Below are 21,140 nucleotides of genomic sequence, written 5' to 3'. Positions count from 1 at the left end.
ACTTTCAGACCATTGCTGAATGCATGACCAGATTCCTGACTGGTTCCTTCATTCCCATGATGGTTCATGGGGTACTGAGTGTGCGCTGTGGTCAGTTCTGATGATATGTGATCTGGCCTATTGCTGAAGGATATGCAGGACCAGAGATAGCTAAGTGCCTCTGTGACAAGAGAGTACGTGCTGTGCCAAAGAAAATTGACCAGAGTCAGGAGGAGCTACCCATTCAGACTTAAAAGGAAAAGCAACTTCCTCTCTTCAACCATGTTGGAACTCTCCTTTAGTGAAAAGGGTATTTCCCATGCTCCTCTTGGCAGCTTTGACAGCTGTATGCACATAGCAATGAGCATATGTGCTTCTCTGTGTGACCTTCAATAGATCTTGTTTCCAGCTGCCTCTTTCTCTTGAGCATAGGTAACTTAACAGCAATCATGAGAGAGAGCTGGAGTAATTGAGATCCAGATTTCTCTACAACCTTGAGAAGATGGCCACAGATACAAATGCTTGGCTGACCAGAAGACAATGACTCATTTTTTGCTCAGTGTGGACTAAGGTGAAAGTGCCAGTTATTTAAGTTTCCCTGGATTCTTTACCTCTCAGGAAAGTATTGTGGAAATGGGATTTTATAAGCCTTTTGTTTTATTACTATTTTTATTTTAAGCAAATGTTCATGAATACGTAGGAGCTTTTTATATATTAAGCTTTTTTCCTTTGTGTGTGTGTGTGCAGCAAGCAGCTATTTTAAGCCTGCTATCTACTGTATACATTTAAGTCTTTCTAGAAAGGATCTTAATTCTTTTAGGGATGAACCCTAGATACGCACCATACTTTATACTTATCTTTAAAAGATTTTCCCTGGAGATACATTGTGAAGTAGGAATATGAGCTAGGGATATGAGTTCAAGAAAAGCCTGAATGCCCCTTTCAGGGTCAGGGGAGAGGGGATCAAACTCCTCTTAGACTGAGGTCAGTTAATCTAAGTTGTGGCCCTTGGGGTAGGGATAGACAGTTTTTATAATAGGAATATATATATGTATATATATATATATTTAATTAGGACTTTTTATTACATTACTAATGCAGATTTCTACCTTGTCTTGCAACTTAAGAGTTGCTTGGGATCCTTGAGAGGATAAGTGAGTTGTACAGGGTTACAAACAGGTGTTAGAGGTAGAATCACACACAGTAAATTCTGCACCACTATTCCAGGAGACCACAAAATATCTAGCAAGTAAGACAGACCCCTTCTCATGAGTCCATGGAAAGATGGAGAGTCAAACAAGATGAGCAGGCATTGATAGATTGTGATCAGTATCAGAGTGAATATCCCTATCAATGAGATCACAGATTCATTGGAATATTCAGTATTTGTCATGTATAGTATATGTGTAACTCTTCTTGAATAAAGTATGACAAATGGTAAAGTTTCTAAGTAGTTTTTATTTTTGGCCTTTTGGAGGGCAATTGGGGTTAAGTTACTTGCCCAAGGTTACATGGCTAGTTTTTTTGTGTGTAGGTGTTAAGTGTCTGAGGCCGGAACTGAACTCAGGTCCTCCTGACTCCGGGGCTGGCGCTTTACTCACTGCGCCACCTAGCCACCCCCAATTTCTAAGTATTCTTTAAGCATTTGGCTGATTTCATTTTTTGATCTTCCAATACAGTTTTTCACCATCATTCTTTACATTTTCTTAACTAACATTCATTTTCTATCCCAACTTACCCATATAGTAAAAATGTATATAATTTAGTTAAAAAAAACAAAAGCATAGCAAATAGGCATAGTCAAACAAATTCCCACATTAGCCATGCTCCAAAATTTCATGTCCCATAATTCATCTCAAATCTTTCCCTTCTATCAAATGGATAGCTGAGTTCATCATTAGTCTTATGGAATCATGGTTGGTCTTTGTGATAATTTAAAACTCTTAAGTTGTCTTTACTATGATGTTATAATTTGTTCTTCTGGTTCTATCACTTCCTTCTAACTCAGGTCATACATATCTTACTAGGTTCTTCTCAAACTACAACAGTACTACAATAGTATTATATTGCATATTACATTCATATGCCATAATTTGTTTAGCCATTCCAATTTATAGGCATTTCCTTAGTTTTCAGTTCTTTGACACTATAAAAAGAGCTGCTACATTTTTAAATTTATGGGTCCTTTTGTTCTTTCTTTTATCTCTGCAGCATAGGCCTAGAAGAAGCTTACAGCTTCTTCAAGCATAGTTCCAAATTGCTTCCTAGAATGGCTATGCCAATTTACAACTTCACCAAAACTGTACCAACCTTTGGGTTAAAGTCAGGGCACTAAAGCATATTTATTTGGAAGGCTTGAAGTTCTTTGCAGAATTCTTTACCACTCCTATCCCCTGCAACAGATGAACTGCAAATACCTTTACAAAGTTCATTTTGTTTATGTTCATCAAAGGCATTGTGAAGGGAGAAGACCAAGAGTTCCATGAAGTGTTCCTTGTTTACTTTTAGACCTTATTTGCCTCTCAAAAGAGAACAGGCATTTAATAGTACATTCCTTTTATCACAGTTCAGGAAGTTTGTTAATGATGATTTAATTCCTTTAGCAGTATAAATAATTATTTGCTGTTCAGGGGTCTCACATTTAGAATACCAGGAGTCTATGTTTCTACAATGCTATGCACTGACATTTAGAAATATCTTAAGTTTGTAGCTAATGACAAACTTAGAAGATTTACTTTATTGAAGAACATATATCCTCCCCCCTCCCCCCATTTAAGTCCTGCAGTAACGATTTACTATTCGAAAGTGAATCTGGGCTCTTAAAAAATGTGCCTATAAGGTATAAGGCTTTTAGGTGCTGTCTGCTAGACAAGGACCCGTCCAGTCGAATTTAAAGAAAATTGATTGTCATACCAGCTATAAACTATTTTTTTCCTTTTATTTTAAAATAGTATTTTCTCAATTACAACTTTCAGCATTCATTAAAAAAATTTTTTGTTCCACATTTTTTCCCTCTTTCTTATATATGTATCATATAAAATATATTTCCATATTAGTCACAGTTGTGAAACAGAAAGAAAAATAAAGTGAAAAAATGTTTTGATCTCCATATAGAGTCCATCAATTCTTTATCTGCTTGTGGATAGCATTTTTCTTCCTGAGTCCTTTGTACTTGTCTTGGATCATTCATTGTTGCTGAGAAGAGCCAAGTCATTCCTACCTGATCATCACAGTGTTGTTGATACTGTGTACAATGTTTTCCTGGTTCTGCTAATTTCACTTTGCATCAGTTTGTATGTCTTTCCACGTTTTTCTGAAATGTCCCTATTACTTCTTATCATACAGTAGCATTCCATTACATCTGTTTAGCCATTGCAATTGATAGGCATCCTCTCAATCTTTTTTTTGACACCATGAAATGGACTACCATAAATGTTTGTACATGTAGGTCCTTTCCCTTTTTTTTAATGATCTCTTCAGGATACAGACCTAGTAGTAGTAATAATAATACTGGATCAAAGGGTATGCAGTTTGTTCCAAATTAATCTTCAGAGTGGTTGAATCAGTTCACAACTCCATCAACAGTGTATTAGTGTTCCAACTTTCCCACATCCTCTCCAACATTTATCATTTTCCTTTTATGTCATATTAGCCAATCTGATAGGTATGAAGTGGTGCCTCAGAGCTGTTTTCTCTAAACAAAAGTGATTTAGAGCACTTGGCTATAGATAGCAATTAACTTCACCCGAAAACTGCCTGTTTATATCCCTTTGCCACTTTTCAATTGGGGAATGTCTTGTATTCTTATAAATTTGAGAAATGAGGCCTTTATCAGAGATATTTGCTATAAAGATTGTTTCCCAGCTTTCTGCTTTCCTTCAAATCTTGGTTTCATTGGTTTGGTTTATACAAAAAGCTTTTCATTTTAATATAATCAAAGTTATCTATTTTATGTCATAATGCCTGTAGCTAACTTATAACTTCTTTAAGAATTTGGCTGCTTGGGGCAGCTAGATGATGCAGTGAGTAGAGCACCCACCCTTGAGTCAGGAGGAACTGAGTTCAAATCCAGCCTCAGACACTTAACATCTACTAAGCTGTATGACCTGGTGCAAGTCACTTAACTCCAATTGCCCTGCCTTCCTGCTCCAAAAAGACTAAAAAAAAATTTTTTTTAATTAAACTTAAAAGAATTTGGATGCTATACCACTTGGTACATTTGTACTGATATTGCTTCATTGTTCGTGGTAAACGAAGTTCCCTTCCTTATCTCTTTTAATTAGGTCTATTTTTGCTTTTACTTCGTCTAAGGTTAGAAGTGCTACCCATGCTTTTTTTTTTTCACTTCAGCAGAAACCTAACAGATTCTGCTGCAGCCCCTTACCTGTACTCCGTGTGTCTCTTTGCTTCAAGCACGTTCCTTGCAAACATCATATTCTAAGATTCTGGTTTTTGCTTCCCCCAAGATCTGCTTGTTTCATGGGAGTTCATCCCATTCACATTCAGTTGATTACTCTGCATTTTCCGTCATCCTATTTTTCCTCCTGCTAGTCCTTTCCTTTCACCGTTTCCTGCCCACTATTGTTTTGCTTCCATCTACCACCTCCTCCTACCTGCCTTCCCTTCTGTTGGTCCCCACCCACCTTGACCTTTACTTATCTCTTCTCCCCCCCACTTTCCTATCAGCTGTTAGGTTTCTATATTCAATTGATTGTATGTTATTCCATCTTTGAGCCAAAACTGATAAGATCAAGTGACACCCGTCATTCACCCTCCTGACTTCCCTTTCATTATCTTTTGTGCCTCTCCATGTGGAAAAATTTATACCATTCTACCACTCTGTTCCTTCTGCACCCAGTATTCTCCTTTCTCATCCCTTAACTTTTTATCATTCCCGTGAATTCACCTTATACCTGTACCCTCTATGCATATTCCTTCTAGTTGTACTATTAGTGGCATGATTTTCTAGAATTACAAATATCTTCCCATGTAGGGACATACATATTTTAGCTCTATTTAATCTCTTTTTACTTTATGCATCTTTTGGGTCTTGATATTGGAGATCAAATTTTTAATTCTGGGCTTCTCTTTATGAAAGCTTGAAATTCATCTTTCATTTGAATGACCATTTCCCCCCTTGATGTATTATACTTAATTCTGCTAGGTAGGTGATTCTTGGTTATAGTGCTAGCTCCTTTGCCTTCCAGGATATCATGTTCCATGACCTCCAGTCTTTTAATGTTGCAACTGCTAAGTTCTATGTAATCCTGATTGTGGTTCCCTGATATTTGATCCCCACCTCCCCCTGGCCACCTGCAGTATTTTTTCCTTGACCTAATAGTTCTGAAATTTGGCTATAATGTTCCTTGGAGTTTTTGTTTTGAGATGTCTTTCCTGAGGTGATTGGTAGATTCCTTCAATGCCTATTTTGCCTTTGGTTCCAGGATAATTTCCTGAAAGATGCTGTCCAGGTCCTCCTTTTGATTATGGCTTTCAGGTGGCCCAATGATTCTGACATTCTCTCTCCTACAGGTCAGTTGTTCTTTCCATGAGGTATTATTTCTATTTTTCCATTCTTTCAAATGTTTGATTCTTGATGTTTCATAGAACCATTAGCTTCCACTTGCCCAATTCTGACTTTTAAGGTATTGTTTTCCTCAATTAGCCTTTGTACTTTCTTTCCTATTTGGCCAATTATAGTTTTTAAAGTGTGTAAACTTTTTAAAAAACTGCACAAGTTCAACCACCTACCAAGTCAAAAGATATAAGGATGGACCACAATGAAGAAATCATTCTAACCTATCTCTTTCAATGACAGAACCTTGAAATACATGTTGGTACACCTCTGTAATTTTGAATGTGCAAGAGAATTAGGCATTTTACCGGTCCATGGCACAGACTGAAGAAGCAAATATTGCTGAGTCCAACTCACTTAGAATTGAGGAAACTAAGGCCAGAGAAGTGAAATGACCTGTCCAAGATCACTCAATTAGTTGCAGAACTGGGACTTCAAACTGGTTCTCTGGACAACAGGTCCTATGTGTATCTCATTGTACATTCATCACAATCTTTGCCATGGTTTTACAATGGCTATCACAAAAGATCAGAGGTTCAGATCAATTTCATATGCATGGCAATTGCCTAGCCTAGTGAACTGAATGACTGCTTTAAGTTCTAAAAATGTGTAGCACATTGTAAAGTCCTAGATTTCAAGTCAGAAGTTTTGGTTCACGTCCCCATTTTACCACTTATTTCCCTTGGACATGTAACTTAATGGCTGAGCCCCAGTTGTTTTATTTGCAAAATTAGATTGAACTAAATGTCCTTCAAGTTCCCTTGCAGCTCTCAATTTGTAATAAATCCTGTGTTAGATCCTTGGTCCATACAACCTAGAATTATCATTGATGATTTAAAGATTGGGAAAGGCCAATTCTTGATGTCAACCTCAAAATTTAGCAATGTGTACTAAACAACCTAGTTGCCCTTTGCAACCTATCTGGGTTCTAAATTGAAATAGTTTTCCCATGTATATTTTTATTTTTAGTCTGTACTACCTCTTAGAGTGGGCAGCTAGGTGGTATAGTGGGTAGAGCGCCAGAATATACCAAATAAGAACTTCAAGGAGGATCCCTTCTATGATATGCCAGAGTTTGGTGACCAAGTCTGTGTACAACCTATACATACTTTGGGGGACTTCTATCTTAACACATCTTTCTAAACTGCAGAGTCTTTTGTCTCTTTAGACATGGTGGAGTCAAAAGAACAATGTTTTTATTCAGATAACCTTGGTTAAGTTCAGTTCTGGCGTTAACTAGCTTGATATCTTAAGCAAATCTGAGATAGAATCCTTACTTTTTACAGTACCTGCTTCAAGGAATTGTGAGAAACAAATGCAATAACCCATGTAAAGTAGGTAGGTGGCATAGCAGATAGAGTGCACAGCTAAAAGTCAGAATATTTAAGTTCAAATCCAGCCTTAATAGCTGCCTCAGTTTCCTCAACTGTAAAATGGAGATAACATCTATATCACAAGATTGTTGTGAGGACCAATTGAGATAATAACTGTAACATACTGATAATAACTCAGTGGTATAGTGGCACATAATAACCACTATATAAATGCTTATTCCCATATAAATGTCTTTTATGTAGTATGTAGCTATAGCCATTATCTTTACTGAAGATTTCTTTGGCCTTATATCCTGTCTTGATTATTTGGGATAAATGGCTTCTAAAACCCTTTCCCCCTATGAAATAATCTAATGCTTCTATCTTATATGTGAGGAAACAAGAGTACAAGGGAGGTTAAGTGACTTGCCAGAGAGTTGATTCAGAGAGCCGTTTACACTTAAGTCTCTAGGTTTATACTATATATACAGTTAGATGCCATGGCTTTTTTTCCACAGGCAGGTCTGGTTTGATAAAAATCAAGGACACCCAGAATTCTGTAGCAGCACTAGGCCCAAAAGACACTTCAGTAGCCCAGGCCCCAATCACAATGATGCTCATACTAAAACCTTTAAGATTTCTCTGCATCTAAAGATAGTTTTTGACATTTGGTGTAAAAAATGAGAACATTACAAAGACACTGAGGATGTCAAACATTATCTGGTCTATGTGTTTTACAAGATCCATAGATTAATAATTTGTCCCAGGATCACAGAGCTACCTTGTAAAAAAGTCAGGATTAGAATCCTGATTGCATGACTTAGCTCAAAAATCTTTCCCTTTTACCACTTGGGACATTGTTGGGGGAAACCAATGATTTGGGTAGAATGCATACAAATTTGGAATGCTTAATGTTTTGGTACCAAACTATTTATCTCAGTAGTATAGAGTCCATATTCACGAGCTTAAAATAAAAAAGATCTCTTTCTTTATAATCTCCACATCCTTTGAATTGCTGAGACAAATGGAAAGGAGTAGCTCTGGGACTGTAAGGCACCTGGGCAACTTATGACTTCCTGGGTATCACAAAAGATGGGTTGAGCGAAAATGTGAGAGGAATCAGGAGGTACAAGATTCCTCAGGTCCTCCTATTACCCGGCAGATAGTCATAGGGATTGGGCTACAGGATAAGGGGGAAAATAGGGGTCTGAGTGTCCCAGAGAAAGTTACCTGGGGAAACATGAATAAGAGGGATCCATCAGTTACACTATAAAATGAGATATGTCCAGCTTCATGATCCAGAAAAACCCCCACTCGCTGGGGAGCTTCTCTAAGTGGAATGAAGGTCTGGTCAGGAGAATAGTAATAGTTTCCAAAGAACACCAGGATCCAGAATCCATTACCAGCAGACAATTCCCCTGTCTCCTTTCTGTTCACATTTTCTTTACAAACTCCCAGAGCCCAATTAACCCTCTCCCCAACCTCCACTTCCCAATAGTGTCTCCCAGAAGTGAAGCTTTCACGACCAAGCACACAAGGACCAGGATCAAATCTCTCCTGGCTGTCAGGCAATGCTTGCCGTATAGCCCCCCGTCGCACACTTCTCCCATCTTCAGAGAGAACCAGTTCAGGATTTGCTGTATCTGGATCCAGAGTCACATCTCCTGTAGAGAGAAGCCAAGAACCATACTAAGGTCTTAGAACATAAGAAAGGCTAAAATGAGTTAGGCTGTAAGTGAATCCAACTCAGCAATATTCTGCTTTTACTGGGCACCAAAAAATAGTAATGATGATATTAGTATTGTAATGCTCCTTCCTTATAGCAACCCTATGACATATGGGAAAGAGCAGGTATTACAGTCTTCATTTTATAAGGGGAAGAACAGATATTATGATCCCCATTTATAGGTAGAATTATGGGACATCACGTTGATCCTTCCACGTTATCTCCTCAAAACTTAATTCAACAAACTGATATGGAGGGAAGGTACTGTGTTAGGCACTGGAGATAAAAAGACAAAAATGAACTAGTTTCTGCCCTCATGGTGCTTACTATCTATACAGATGAATTAATACAAGATATACTGATGAAAGAGGAAACAGTAACAACTAAGGGAATCAGGAATGGCTTCAAGTATAAGATGGTACTTGAACTGAGCCCTAAAGGAACCTTAGGATTTTGGGGATGTAGAGGGAGTAAATTCAGATAAGATAGATATAAAAATACAGAGTTCTAGAAAATGCTATTAGATTTCTTGCTTTATGGCTAAAGCACAACGAGAGGTAATAATAGATTAAGACTGAAAAGATGAGTATAACAGTTTGTGGAAGGCTTTAAATGTTGGACTGAGATTTTTACTTTATACTAAAGTCACTAAAAGGGCTTTTTAAAAAAGTTTGACTTTAAGACTCTTGGTTGTTGTTTTTAAAACCATAGTTATTTCCTGACATATATCTCCAACACTGAATCCTTCCTTGGAAGAAAAAGTTAAGCAAAAACCAACATTGTAACAAAATTTCTCATCCAACTGCAAGACATTGAGACTTCTCAACCTGTAACATCTCATCAGCCTTTGTATGCCACCTCATCACTGCCCTCTGATTGGAGGGTGGGGGCATGAACTTAAAACCATCATTTAAGGAGGGTATCTAGCTTAGGCATTTACTCATTTCTCACCTGACTGAACTACTTTGGGGCTTCTCTCACTGAGTTCAGTTTTCTTTTCTATTTTATATTCCCCAATTAGATTGTAAGGTCCTTAAGGGCAAATTCTTTTTTACATTTGTATCCCCAGCACTTGGCACAGAGTGGGTCATATAATAGGTGCAGTTTGACTATTGACTATGCAAAATTCACATTTGCTGTTCCTCGACTCATGAAACAAAAGGCCATGGGATTTAGAGGCTAAGAGACTGCTATTAACCTCAGAGATAGCAGTTTCAGTTAAACTGTGGATCAGAAGTCAAGGTCAAGTGAGGTTTTTTAAGAATTTGGAAGAAGGGAGCTCTGGATTCTTGTGGCGAAAGGGCAAGGAACTCAGAGAAAAAGAGAAAATGAAGATGAGATGGGAAGAGGGGATGATCCTCAAGTAAATGAAAGGCAAGAAGACAGGAAGGCAGTGAAGCCGAATAGAAGGCATGCTCATTTTGAAATCAGAGGACTTGTATTCAATATTAGTTCTACCACTTACTAACTATATGCCCCTGGGCCTCAGTTCCACATTTTTAAAAAGAAGGAGTTAGCCTAAATGACTTCCAAGGTCCATTCTAACTCTAAATCTATGATCTGATCAGATTAGTCATATAGTAGAGTGGTTAACTTCAGCAAGGAGGATGGCCCCTTCTTCCATATTATAAACAAGAACAAAGGGTAAAATAGGGGACAACATAGAAAGCTTTTGAGGTATAGAGTAGGGGAAAAGAAGGAGGAAGGAGGAATGCTGCAAGAAGCTTGGGAAGCTAAAATGTGGAATTTGAGAAATGTCACAGAAAAGTCATTTAAGGAAGAATAAAAGTATTGCCATGCATCATTAAGGTTCTGACTAAAAATATAACGAATTTGTCCCTAAACCCAGTTGACACATTAGCAAAGGTGACAAAAGAAAAAAATGACAAATGTCCAGATGTGAGAAAACAAGCATATGCATACACTGCTGGTGGAGCTGTGAAGTCCATTCCAGTCATTCTATAAAACCATTTGCATGGTTTTATACCCAGAAAATTACCAAACTGTGCATACCTCTTGATTCAGTTATATCACTACTATTCCTAAAGCCCAAGAAATCAAAGAAAGAAGAAAAGTACCCATAAGTACAAAAATATTTGTCACTTTTTCATGGTACCTAAAGAACTGGAAAAGAAGGGGGTATTTTAATGTAGAATAGCTAAACAAATTGTGGTAGGTGAACATAACAAATTATAAAAAGGGCAATTTTTGTGAAAACTGGGAAGACTTCTATGAACTGATAACAAAGGAAAATGAAAAGTACTAGGAAAACAACTTATACAATAATAACATTATAAGATGACTTTGAAAGACTTTACAACTCTGATCAATACAATAAATCTTGCTTCCAAAAGAATAAAGATGAAATACACCACTCACTTCCTGAGAAAGCAGTGATGAACTTAAAAGCAAGAAAGATAAATGCATTTGCTGACATAATCTATGTAGGAATTTTATAAAGATGGGCATTGAAAGATTTGTTTTTTCTAATTTCTCAATGGGGATGACATAAGTGGGGGACAGATAATATAAAAATGTGTTAACTTAAAAAATTAGAAAAGCAAGGAATTACCTTTGGAACATATGGATCATGACTGAACAAGTGATAGAGGATCACAAAAGAAAACATGTTTGATTACATAAAATTAAAAAGTGTCCATACTGACAAAATCAATGCTCCACCAAAAAAGCTAAACTATAAAGAACTAAGAAGCTTAATGAACCTGGAGATCTGTGTTTGAGGGGACAAGTGTAATGGTAAGCAAAGAAGTAGTTAACACCTTGTTTCAGTTTCTTTTAAGCCTTGCCCATGATTATATCAAGGCTTTTTTAAGAAATGGAACTTGTGAACCCCTGTTGGGAGGAGCAAATGACCATATATAAGGAGAAGCTCAGGCTGGAAGAGAGCAAAACTGAAAAGAACTGAGCAGAATTGAGAAGAGAATTCTTGTGGTGGCAGAGTTGAAAAGGAGAAAACTTGTGGTATCCCAGCCCTCTGTTTGTCTGTTCTGTTTGTGATACTTTGTACAGAAACCTTGGGAACTTACTAAAAGCCCTGAAAGAGTATTTTCTGGTTGTCTGTTTACGGAAGTCCTGGAGGTCGTGGGGCTTTACAGATAATTTGTGTTGACCTCTTGGACCTTGTTTGTGGGTCTGTGTTGATTTCACATGAAGAATAGTGAATTGATGATGGTGCAGGCAATGAGCATGAATGTTGTTTTGGCTCTGTTAAGCTTTGTCTTCCCAGAAACAGGAACTGTGAAGGACTTGAGGTGGACTGGACACTGTGAGCTTCCATATGGAATGGGAACTGGACAAGGAGCTGAGAGCTGCCTGCCTTTGAATCCAGGTTGACAGTTGGGTAGATTTGGGCAGGAGCTGGGACCATGGAAGCTGAGAGCCAGCCTCAAGTTAAGATGAAAAGACCTCTTCTTGGGTATTTAATGCTGACTGAGAAGATCATGATTTACTGTGACCTAGGGGGGGAGAACTTTGACCTTTGTACTGTGTGTCCCTTAAGGAGGCCTACTCCTTAAGGATGACTGAGTTGAGGACTTACTGAATGATTATAATTTGTGTTCCTTAAGGAGGACCGCTCCTTAAGGATGATTGAGTTAAGGACTTAGTGAATGATATCTTTTGCTTAAAACTATGTGGCCACTTTAGTGATAAGTTGCTACATTATAACATTGTGAATGCTGTACTTTGGTTTCTGTCAGTGTTTCGTCTTAGTTTATTACTGATTAAATAGAGTTCACTATATTATGTAATCAGAACCTTGAAGCTACGCACAGCAGCAGTCCTCTGGAAAGCTGCACATGCTTGGCTTTACAACAAGCAGTGATATACTAAATTCAGTCTCAAAGAGAATCAGTTGAGGTGGAGACACTGAACTAGGTACTTAACTACTAGACATTCAGTAATTAGAAAAACATAATTTTAGAGTTCAAAGGAATTCAATCTTATTTTACATGTAACCCAGGAATCATCAAAGTCCAACTATATTCAGTTGATTTTTTTCAGCCACTGCAACTGATAAAAACAAAGATTAAATTGTAGAGTGATTATAATTTATGTTGTTGGAAGGAATGCCCACACTGATAAAATCACATATCCAAGAAAAAGCCTCTGAAGCCATTTCCCCCCAGATTAAATAATTCAAATTTTATTTTTCTTCTATTTTCTCTATGCTTTCTTTACCTTACGTAATTTCTTCCATTTCCTCAATGCTTTCTTTACTGCAGACCCATCTGCTGGGTGTAAGATGTTACTGAAAAATGGCTTCTGGGGTTCTCAGCTGTGGGGGTGAAACCACACAACTAGGACTGCTAAAAGGTACATAAACCAAGGAAAGATTGTAGGGCTGGAGATGAACAGCAAATGTCTTCCGAATCTTCAAGTATCTCCACCCTGTATTTGCCTCTAGATAATTTTAAGCTAGTTCTGTCCCTTACTTTCTTCCTCAGCTGTAGATCAATCTATCTTGCTCTCATTTTCTCCCAATTACATGATCAAACAGATCCAGAATGGATCATACCATCTGACTCAGCATTCTTCTCTCCTTCCATCTAAAATCCATCAACCAATTCTTCTGTCTACCACTTCTTTCTCCCTAAATATCTGCTTCAGAGCAGTATCCTTGGCTTATGCCTGTTGTCCCTCCACCCTTCCTCTTTCTGCTCTCTGCAATTTCCTCTGAGTACAGAAAAGAGGTCATCAAATGTAATGTTCCTCTTCAAAATTTTTCTGTATTTTCATCTTATTCTTTCCTCTTGACTCAGAGAAAGAAGTGAATCTTCTCTTTTTCAAGGTTAATTCTCCCCTTGTATCCTCAGAATCTTTTCCTGGATGCTATAATCTTTAAAACCTCTCAATAACATTCCCTCCCATGTTCTTTGGTGTCATTTTCCCTTGACTTTTCAATTCCTGATAGCCTAAAAATCTCCTCCATCTTGCTACTCTTATATTACTTTTTTTCTGCTTCCATTTGCCTCTTACTGCCTAACTTCTTAGGAATGATCTTCTCATTTTCTCTACTTTCTCCCCACAGATTCATTCCCCAAGCAATTTTAATCTTGTTTCTGTCACTATTCCCTTTTCTAAAACTCCTTGACCTCCCAAATCCAATAGCTATTTTCTCATCTACTCATTTTCATTTGACACTCTCCATCTTTTAATTAATCTCAATCTTGAGTCCCCAAGACACTATACTCTTAGGAGTCCTTTTCTCTGACCCCTGTGTCTCTCTTTCACTAATCTATTTTTCCTAAACACTAAATGATGAAATTTCCAGTTATTCTATTCTTAATCTGTTCCCCCACCCTTTGCTTATCACAGTCATTTCAACTGCTTTAAACATCACAAATCTCTCTCTATATTTTTTATTACTAATACTTGAAAACATAGGTTTGCCACATGAATTTCTTACGAAGCTAGAAAATATATTTCAAGTGTATTATCTTAAAACCACTTAAAACGATTAATATTTTTTTGTGGTCCTATGCAGTTTATTATTTTTCAAATGCTTTATTAACTTCTGATTTACATCATTCATCTCTGCCAGATTTTGAGTTACAAATTTACCCTCTGTTTTTCCCCTACCCACCGCCCCAAAACAGCAGTCCCACAGGATATCCCTTCCTCCAATCTGTTCTCTTCCATATCTTCTCCCATACCCCCTTCAACTTTTCCAGTAGGGCATGGTGGATCTTTATGCCAAAGTGCTTGTATATCTTGTTTCTCAGTTACATGTAAAATAGTATTAATTATAGTATATATAAATATATTTTTAAACATTTGATTTTAAAACTTTGAATTCCAGATTCATTCCCTTCCTCCCTTGTCACCCACCCTTACTGGGAAGATAAGCAATTCAGTATAGGTTGTACATGTGTAGCTAATGCAAAACATTACAATAGTAGTGATATTGTAAAAGACTGACTATATTTCCTTCCCTCCTATCCCACCTCCCACTTGTTCTGTTCTCTACTTAGATCCTGTCCCTTTTCAAAAGTGGATGCTTCCAACTTCCCTTGCCCCCCAGCCTGCCCTCCCTTCCATCATCCCCCCTCTCATCCCCTTCCTCCCTACTCTCCTGTAGGGTGAGATACCCTATTTAGTGTGTATGTCGTTCCCTCCCATAGCCAAATTCAATGAAAATAAAGTTGACCCATTCCCTTTTGCCTTCCTATTCTTCCCCTCCATTGTAACCATTTTTCCTTGCCTTTCCTATATGAGATAGTTTACGCCATTCTGTCTCTCCCCATCTCCTTTCATTATATTACTCTCTCACCTCTTAATTTCACCTTTTAAGTATCATCCCTTCCTATTAAATTGGTCCTGTGCCCTCTATCTATGTATACCTGTAAACATATATACACACATTCACATATGTATTCATATGCCTGTATGCCCTCCGATATAGACATATATATATATATATATATATATATATATATATATATATGTTTCTATTCCCTTCAACTATTTTCACACTGAGAAAAGTTTTATCAGTTACAATTATCGCTTTTCCATGTAGGAATTTTAATAGTTCAACTTTGATAAGTTCCTTATGATTTCTTTTCCCTGTTTACCTTCTCATGTGTCTCTTGCTTCTTGTATCTGAATGTCAAATTTTCTATTCAATTATGGTTTTTTCATCAAGAATGCTTGAAAGTCCTCTGTTCCACTGAATGACCATATTTTCCCCTGAAACATGATACTCACTTTTGCTGGGTAGGTGATTCTTGGTTTTAATCCCAGCTCCTTTGACCTCCGGAATATCATATTCCAAGCCCTTTGATCCCTCAGTGTAGAAGCTTCCAGATCATGGTTATCCTGATTGTGTTTCCACAATATTCAAATGTTTCTTCCTGGCTGCTTGTAATATTCTCTCCTTGATATGGGAATTCTGGAACCTGGCTATAATATTGCTAGGAGTTTTCTTTTTGGGATCTTTTTCAGGAGGTGATTGGTGGATTCTTTCAACCTCTATTTTGCCCTCTGGTTCTAAAAACATTAGGGCAGTTTTCCTTGAGAATTTCTTGGAGGATGATTTCTAGGTTCTTTCTTTGATCATGGCTTTTAGGTAGTCCAATAATTTCTAAATTATCTCTCCTGGATCTATTTTCCAGGTCAGTGTTTTTTCCAATGAGAGATTTCACATTGCCTTCTTTTCTTTCATTTGTTTGGATCTGTTTAACAGCATCTTGATTTCTTATGAAGTCACTAGCTTCCATTTGCTCAAATCTAATTCTGAAGGAATGATTCTCCTCATTGAGCTTTTGAGATTCTTTTTCCATCTGGCAAATTCGACTTTTTAAGGCATTCTTCTCCTCATTGGCTTTTTGAGCCTCTTTTGCCATTTGAATTAGTCTATTTTTTAAGGTGCTATTTTCCTCAGTCAGGATGTTGTCTCTCATTTCATAATTTTATTGCATCATTCTCATTTCTCTTCCTAATTTTTTCTCCACTTCTCTTATCTGCTTCTTAAGGTCCTCTATGGCCTATAACCAGCTTGTATTTTCCTTTGAAGCTTTTAGTGCAGGAGTTCTGACTTCACTGTCTTCCTCCTGTTCCATGTTTTGATCCTTTTTGTCCCCAAAACAGGAGTGTAAAGTTGGGGTATTCTGTTTATTTTGCTTCTTTGGCCTGCTCATGTCGCCACTCAGTCACTTGATCCCTGAGCTTTTTGCCACAGTAGGACTCTGCCACCAGACAGGGGAGCTTCGTTCCAAATGATGGGGTTTTCTTAGCTGCTGGAAGTATTAGTTGGGTGCCTCTCTGAAGCCTCCACACGCTCTAGCAAGCTGGTCACACACCCCAGAACCTCCACCCTAGACCACAATCCTGTTCCAAGTAGGTTAAAGCAAGAACGATTACCCCTCAGACTGGTAGCTTGTTCCCCCTACACTCTGCAGGCCAGGAGCTGAAGCTGCCATGTGGCTGTGCCACAACCTTCAGTGGCTTCTCACGCCAGGGGCAAAAGCCGATGCACTCCCACTTACTGGGTCCCAAAGTCCACACTGCACTGACCTCTCACTTTGTCCTTAGTAACTATGTGTTGATAATTCTGGACTGCCACAGCTGCTGGTGATCTGGAGCCCCTCCAGCCGGAGCTTGGTCAGGCCTGCCCTGGGGCTAAAACCTCTGGCTTGTGCGGGGCTGAGGTCGGCTCTCGGAGTGCTGCACTGGCTGATTCCTGCCGGGCTGTCCTCAGCTGGAGCTTAGCTTCTCTGTGTCATTTTGTGGGTTCTGTAGCTCCAAAGTTTGTTCAGAGTCCCCTTTTACATGAATTGGAGGTGGGGAGCTGGAGGGCTCCTGTTTCTACTCCACCCCCAAACATCACATCTATATTGATGACCACCAATCTCTCTCCTGAACATTTCCACCTGTATCAACAAATCAAATTCAACACATCCAAAACTGACCTTATAATCTTTCCCCTAAACCTACTCCTTGTCCCTTCTCTCCCATATCCAGTGACTAAGTCACATTCTTTCTACCGTTGCCATCACTAGTTAGTTTGGGTCTTCTGCTCACCTTAGGGTTCAAGATAAAAAGCCACAACTTAACAACAACTAACCTTACAATGGTCTTTCTTCCTATAAGCAATCACCCTACAAATTACTGCTAGATTAACCTTCCTAAAGTATAGCTCACAATCAAGTCACTACCTTGTCCAAAAACCTCATTACTACCAACTAAAAGTACAAACTTTTGTTCTGAGTGAGTTTAAACTAAGTGGTACTTGGCTGATTATATCTAGATGACCCAAGAATTCAGACAATGCTCCACCTTCACATCTTATATATCTGTTCATCTAGGCCATATTCCATCATCCACCTGCTACAGGGTGCATAATCCCCTTTTTTATTCATGTTCTGAGAACAAACAACAGAGTAATCAAATCTACAGAATTTCTAGAAAGGGCATGATTGATTGTTCATATATATATCAACCCACCATCCTATATCTGTCCTGAATAAAATTCCATGGTCACAACTCCATCTATGTTGTCTTTTATTAGAATGTAAACTTCTTGAGGGTAGGGGTGGTCTCTTTGTGTTTGTCTTCCAATGCTAACACTGTGCCTAGCATGTAGAAATTGCTTATAATAACTGTTCATTGACTGACTGATCTTCTTTCATGTTATATCATGTTTCATGATCTCTCTTTCATGTGATATTTGTATCCAAAATATGCCCTGAAGTGTCGTAACTCTGTGCACACTTACTGTCTCCACCTGAAATTGCCTTCCTCGTCAGCTCAACTCTCAAGGCTCAGAATGAAAGTCAATTCTTCTCCAAAGCATTCCCTTCCATTCTCTCTAACCAGAAATGGCACTGTGGAATAAAGATTAAATATGTTTGCCCCTATTAAGACAAAATTAGTTAAGAATGTACTACTGTATACCTATTATTGTGCTAGGTACTGATATGTAAAGTTTAGCTAAGACATAGTTCCTGCCCTTATTAAACTTACAAAAGAATATAATTATATATAATGACAATACAATAATAATACAAAAATAACATACCAGTGTATTAGAAAGGTGCAACACAAGTACTTTGTGAACTCTGAATGTAGAAAGGTCATCACTGACTTGAAAGATCAGGAAAGCCTTCTATAGAATAATGGCATTGGAGAGTTCAGCTTTAAAAGATGGGCAGAAAATCAGCACATGGATATGAGCAAATTTCCAGGCTTATGGAAAAACAAGAAACAAATGATCTCTCCCACCCTTGCCCTAATATTCACTAGACTTTCTTGTGAAAGCCTTAAATTCCAGTGAGTGCAGGTCTTCTCTCCACTCCTAAACTCTAAACTCCATAGGAAGGGTTATATGCTGTCATATGCTTCTTTGTATTTTGCCCACCCCAGTACCTAGCACAATACTCACAAAGCAGGGGCTTAAAAAGTATCTGCTGAATTAAAGATGTACAAACTGAAAGGGTGAGTCAGCCGCCTGCACTTTTTCACTGGTAGCCCGGCAGATGAATTTGTGCTCATGCCCAGAGGATGTTCTCCACAGCCTCAGTACAAGTACGAGGACAAACAGACCAGAAAGAAATCAGGCAATAAGCTTGAGCCTAATTGAAATCAGTCTCTTCTTTCCACATACTTCTGTTAGGTTCAAGGAAATATGTATGTTTACAGGTACAAATAGCTTAGCTAAAAACATCTAGTCAATTCAGTGTCCCACTTACCTCTGAATCTCCTCAGCATCTCTACCAGCCCAGGAACCCTGCATACAGTCCTCAGCTCCATGGAAACGACCTCTGGCAGTTGCAACTTCACATCCTGACTCCTAGGGTGAGCACAGGTCCCACCTGGCTCAGCCAATGAGCATTCTCCCACTCTCCCGCCTGCCCACCCACCCACCCTTCTAACAGAAGCAAAAGATACCACATACCTATGAAGTACTTCTCTGACATCCTATGGAAAGAAAAGAAAGTCAGCAGTAAGTAGGGAGAAGAATTCCCACTATTCTATCAGAGGCTAATTGCCTTTGTTCATAATCTAATTCCTTAGAGATATAAGAACAGCAAAAATGCAAAAGCTAATTTTTTTTAATTCCTCTAATTATTTGGGGTGAATTTGTTTTTCACCTTGGTGGACTGGACTTTTAAGACACTATCTCCACAAGTGCCTTTCCATCTCCCCACCCACCTCCACTTTTATGAGTTTAACGGACCCAGAACTGAACTTGAGTAGAAGAGCAGGCAGGAGAGAAATGTCTCTAATATTCCTCTCTAAGACACTCCTCAACTTTCTGCAATGTGATTTCTGACTTTATCACCCAACTGAAACTGTTCTGTCCAAAGTTACCAATAATTTCTTAGCTGTCAAATCTGATGATCTTATTTCTAGTCCTTTCTAAAGCATTTAAAATGTAGATTGTCCATCCCCTCCTGGTTACTCTCTCCCTTCTGGGGTCTTATGACACTGCTCTCTACTGGTTCTCCTCCTACCAGTCTATTCCTTCTCAGTTTGCTAGATCATCACACCTCCTCACTGTGGGTGTGTGCTATGTTTCTATACTAGGCCCTCTTTTCTTCTCTCTAGATACATTCTCACTTGACCTCATTAACACCCATGGATTTAACTGTTATCTTTATGAAGGTGATTTCCAGATCTAGCCCTAGAATTTTAAGTATAACCGGTCAGATACTGTAAATGGAATCTCCCAGAGACATCTCAAACTAAATATCTGAAAAGGACTACTTTGTAGCTCTTCCTTCTACCAAACTTCTCTATTTCTATCAAGGTCACTATTTTTCCCAATCACTCAAATTTTCAACCTTGGCATTAACTTCAACTCTTCTCTCTCCCTCAACTCTACACACCCAATCAGTTGCCCAATCTTGTCACTGTCTTCCACCTTTACCTTTCCCTTATCTGTCACCTTCTCTCTACTCACTTGGCCAGAACCCTGTTTTGGCCCCCTATCACATCTCACCTGGAATATTCCATGAGCCTTGTAACTGATATCTTTGAATCAAATGTGGCTCCTTTCTCCCCTCTCTATTCCATTCTCTAAAAAGCTGACATACTGATTTCACTCTAAAGAGTAGGTCATGTCCCTCCCCTACACAAAAATACTCTAGGAGCTCCTTATTGCCTCAAGGATCAAATATGAACTCATTAGCCATTTAAAGACCTTCAAAACCTGGTTCCAACCTACCTTTTCAGCATTATTACACACTACTCTCCTTCCTCACTCTAGCCAAGTAGTCTTTTTTTTTTAATTTTCTAAATTTATGTTTATTTTGTTTACGACATTCATTTCCACAAGATTGAGTTACAAATTTTCTCCCTGGTTTTTCCCCTACCCACCACCCCAAAACAGCGATCCCACTGAATATCCCCTCCCCCAATCTGTTCTCTCCTATATCCTCCCCCAACCTCTCCCACTTTCCAGTAGGGCAACATGGATGTACATATGCCAGTGCCTATATCTCTTATTTCCCAGTTGCATGTAAGCAATAATAATAATAATTTTTTAAACATTTGACTTTAAAACTTTGAATTCCAAATTCTTTCCCTTCTTCCCTTGTCACCACCCTTAATGGGAAGATAAGCAATTCAATATAAGTTGTACACATATAGCTACTTAGTTACACAAAACATTTCCATAGTGGAAATATTGTGAAAGACTGACTATATTTTTCTCCATTCTATCCCACCCCGCGCTTGTTTTATTTTCTACTTTGACCTTGTCTCTTTTCAAGTGTGTGCTTCTAACTACCCTCCCCCCTCCCCAATCTCCCCTCCATTCTATCATCCCCCCTCTTATCCCCTTTCCCGCTACTTTCCTGTAGGGTAACATACCCAATTTACTGTGTATATTATTCCCTCCTTAATTCAAATTCAATGAGAGTACCCATTCCCTTTTGCCTTCCTGTTCTTCCCCTCCACTGTAACAGTTTTCCTTGCCTCTTGAGATAACTGACCCTATTCTGTCTCTCCCTATCTCCTCTCATTATTTTTAAAGTATCAGCCCTTCCTATTCAATTGATTCTGTGCCCTCTATGTATACATGTAC

The 21,140-nt window shown here is 38.4% G+C and overlaps 1 protein-coding gene across 1 annotated transcript in view; it reads right to left on the bottom strand.

The window, feature by feature from the left end:
* Window positions 1–2,900: 2,900 nt before the first annotated feature.
* Window positions 2,901–21,140, bottom strand: part of LOC138149913 (E3 ubiquitin-protein ligase TRIM11-like) — a 30,169-nt gene continuing 11,929 nt past the window's right edge. Inside the window, exons 4-6 of the mRNA XM_069073118.1 lie at window positions 19,008–19,030; window positions 18,802–18,902; window positions 2,901–8,531 (exon numbers count right to left, since the gene is read on the bottom strand). Coding sequence (XP_068929219.1) covers window positions 7,987–8,531; window positions 18,802–18,902; window positions 19,008–19,030 — 669 coding nt within the window. The 3' untranslated portion in view covers window positions 2,901–7,986. The remainder of the gene's footprint in view (window positions 8,532–18,801; window positions 18,903–19,007; window positions 19,031–21,140) is intronic.

Source organism: Petaurus breviceps, unplaced genomic scaffold (genome assembly GCF_028583685.1).
Source record: "Petaurus breviceps papuanus isolate PSGF00001 unplaced genomic scaffold, PetGlider_PUasm1.0 90865, whole genome shotgun sequence".
Classification (NCBI taxonomy): domain Eukaryota; kingdom Metazoa; phylum Chordata; class Mammalia; order Diprotodontia; family Petauridae; genus Petaurus; species Petaurus breviceps.
The sequence above is the reverse complement of the archived record's forward strand: the minus strand, read 5'-3'. Positions and strand labels throughout refer to the sequence as shown.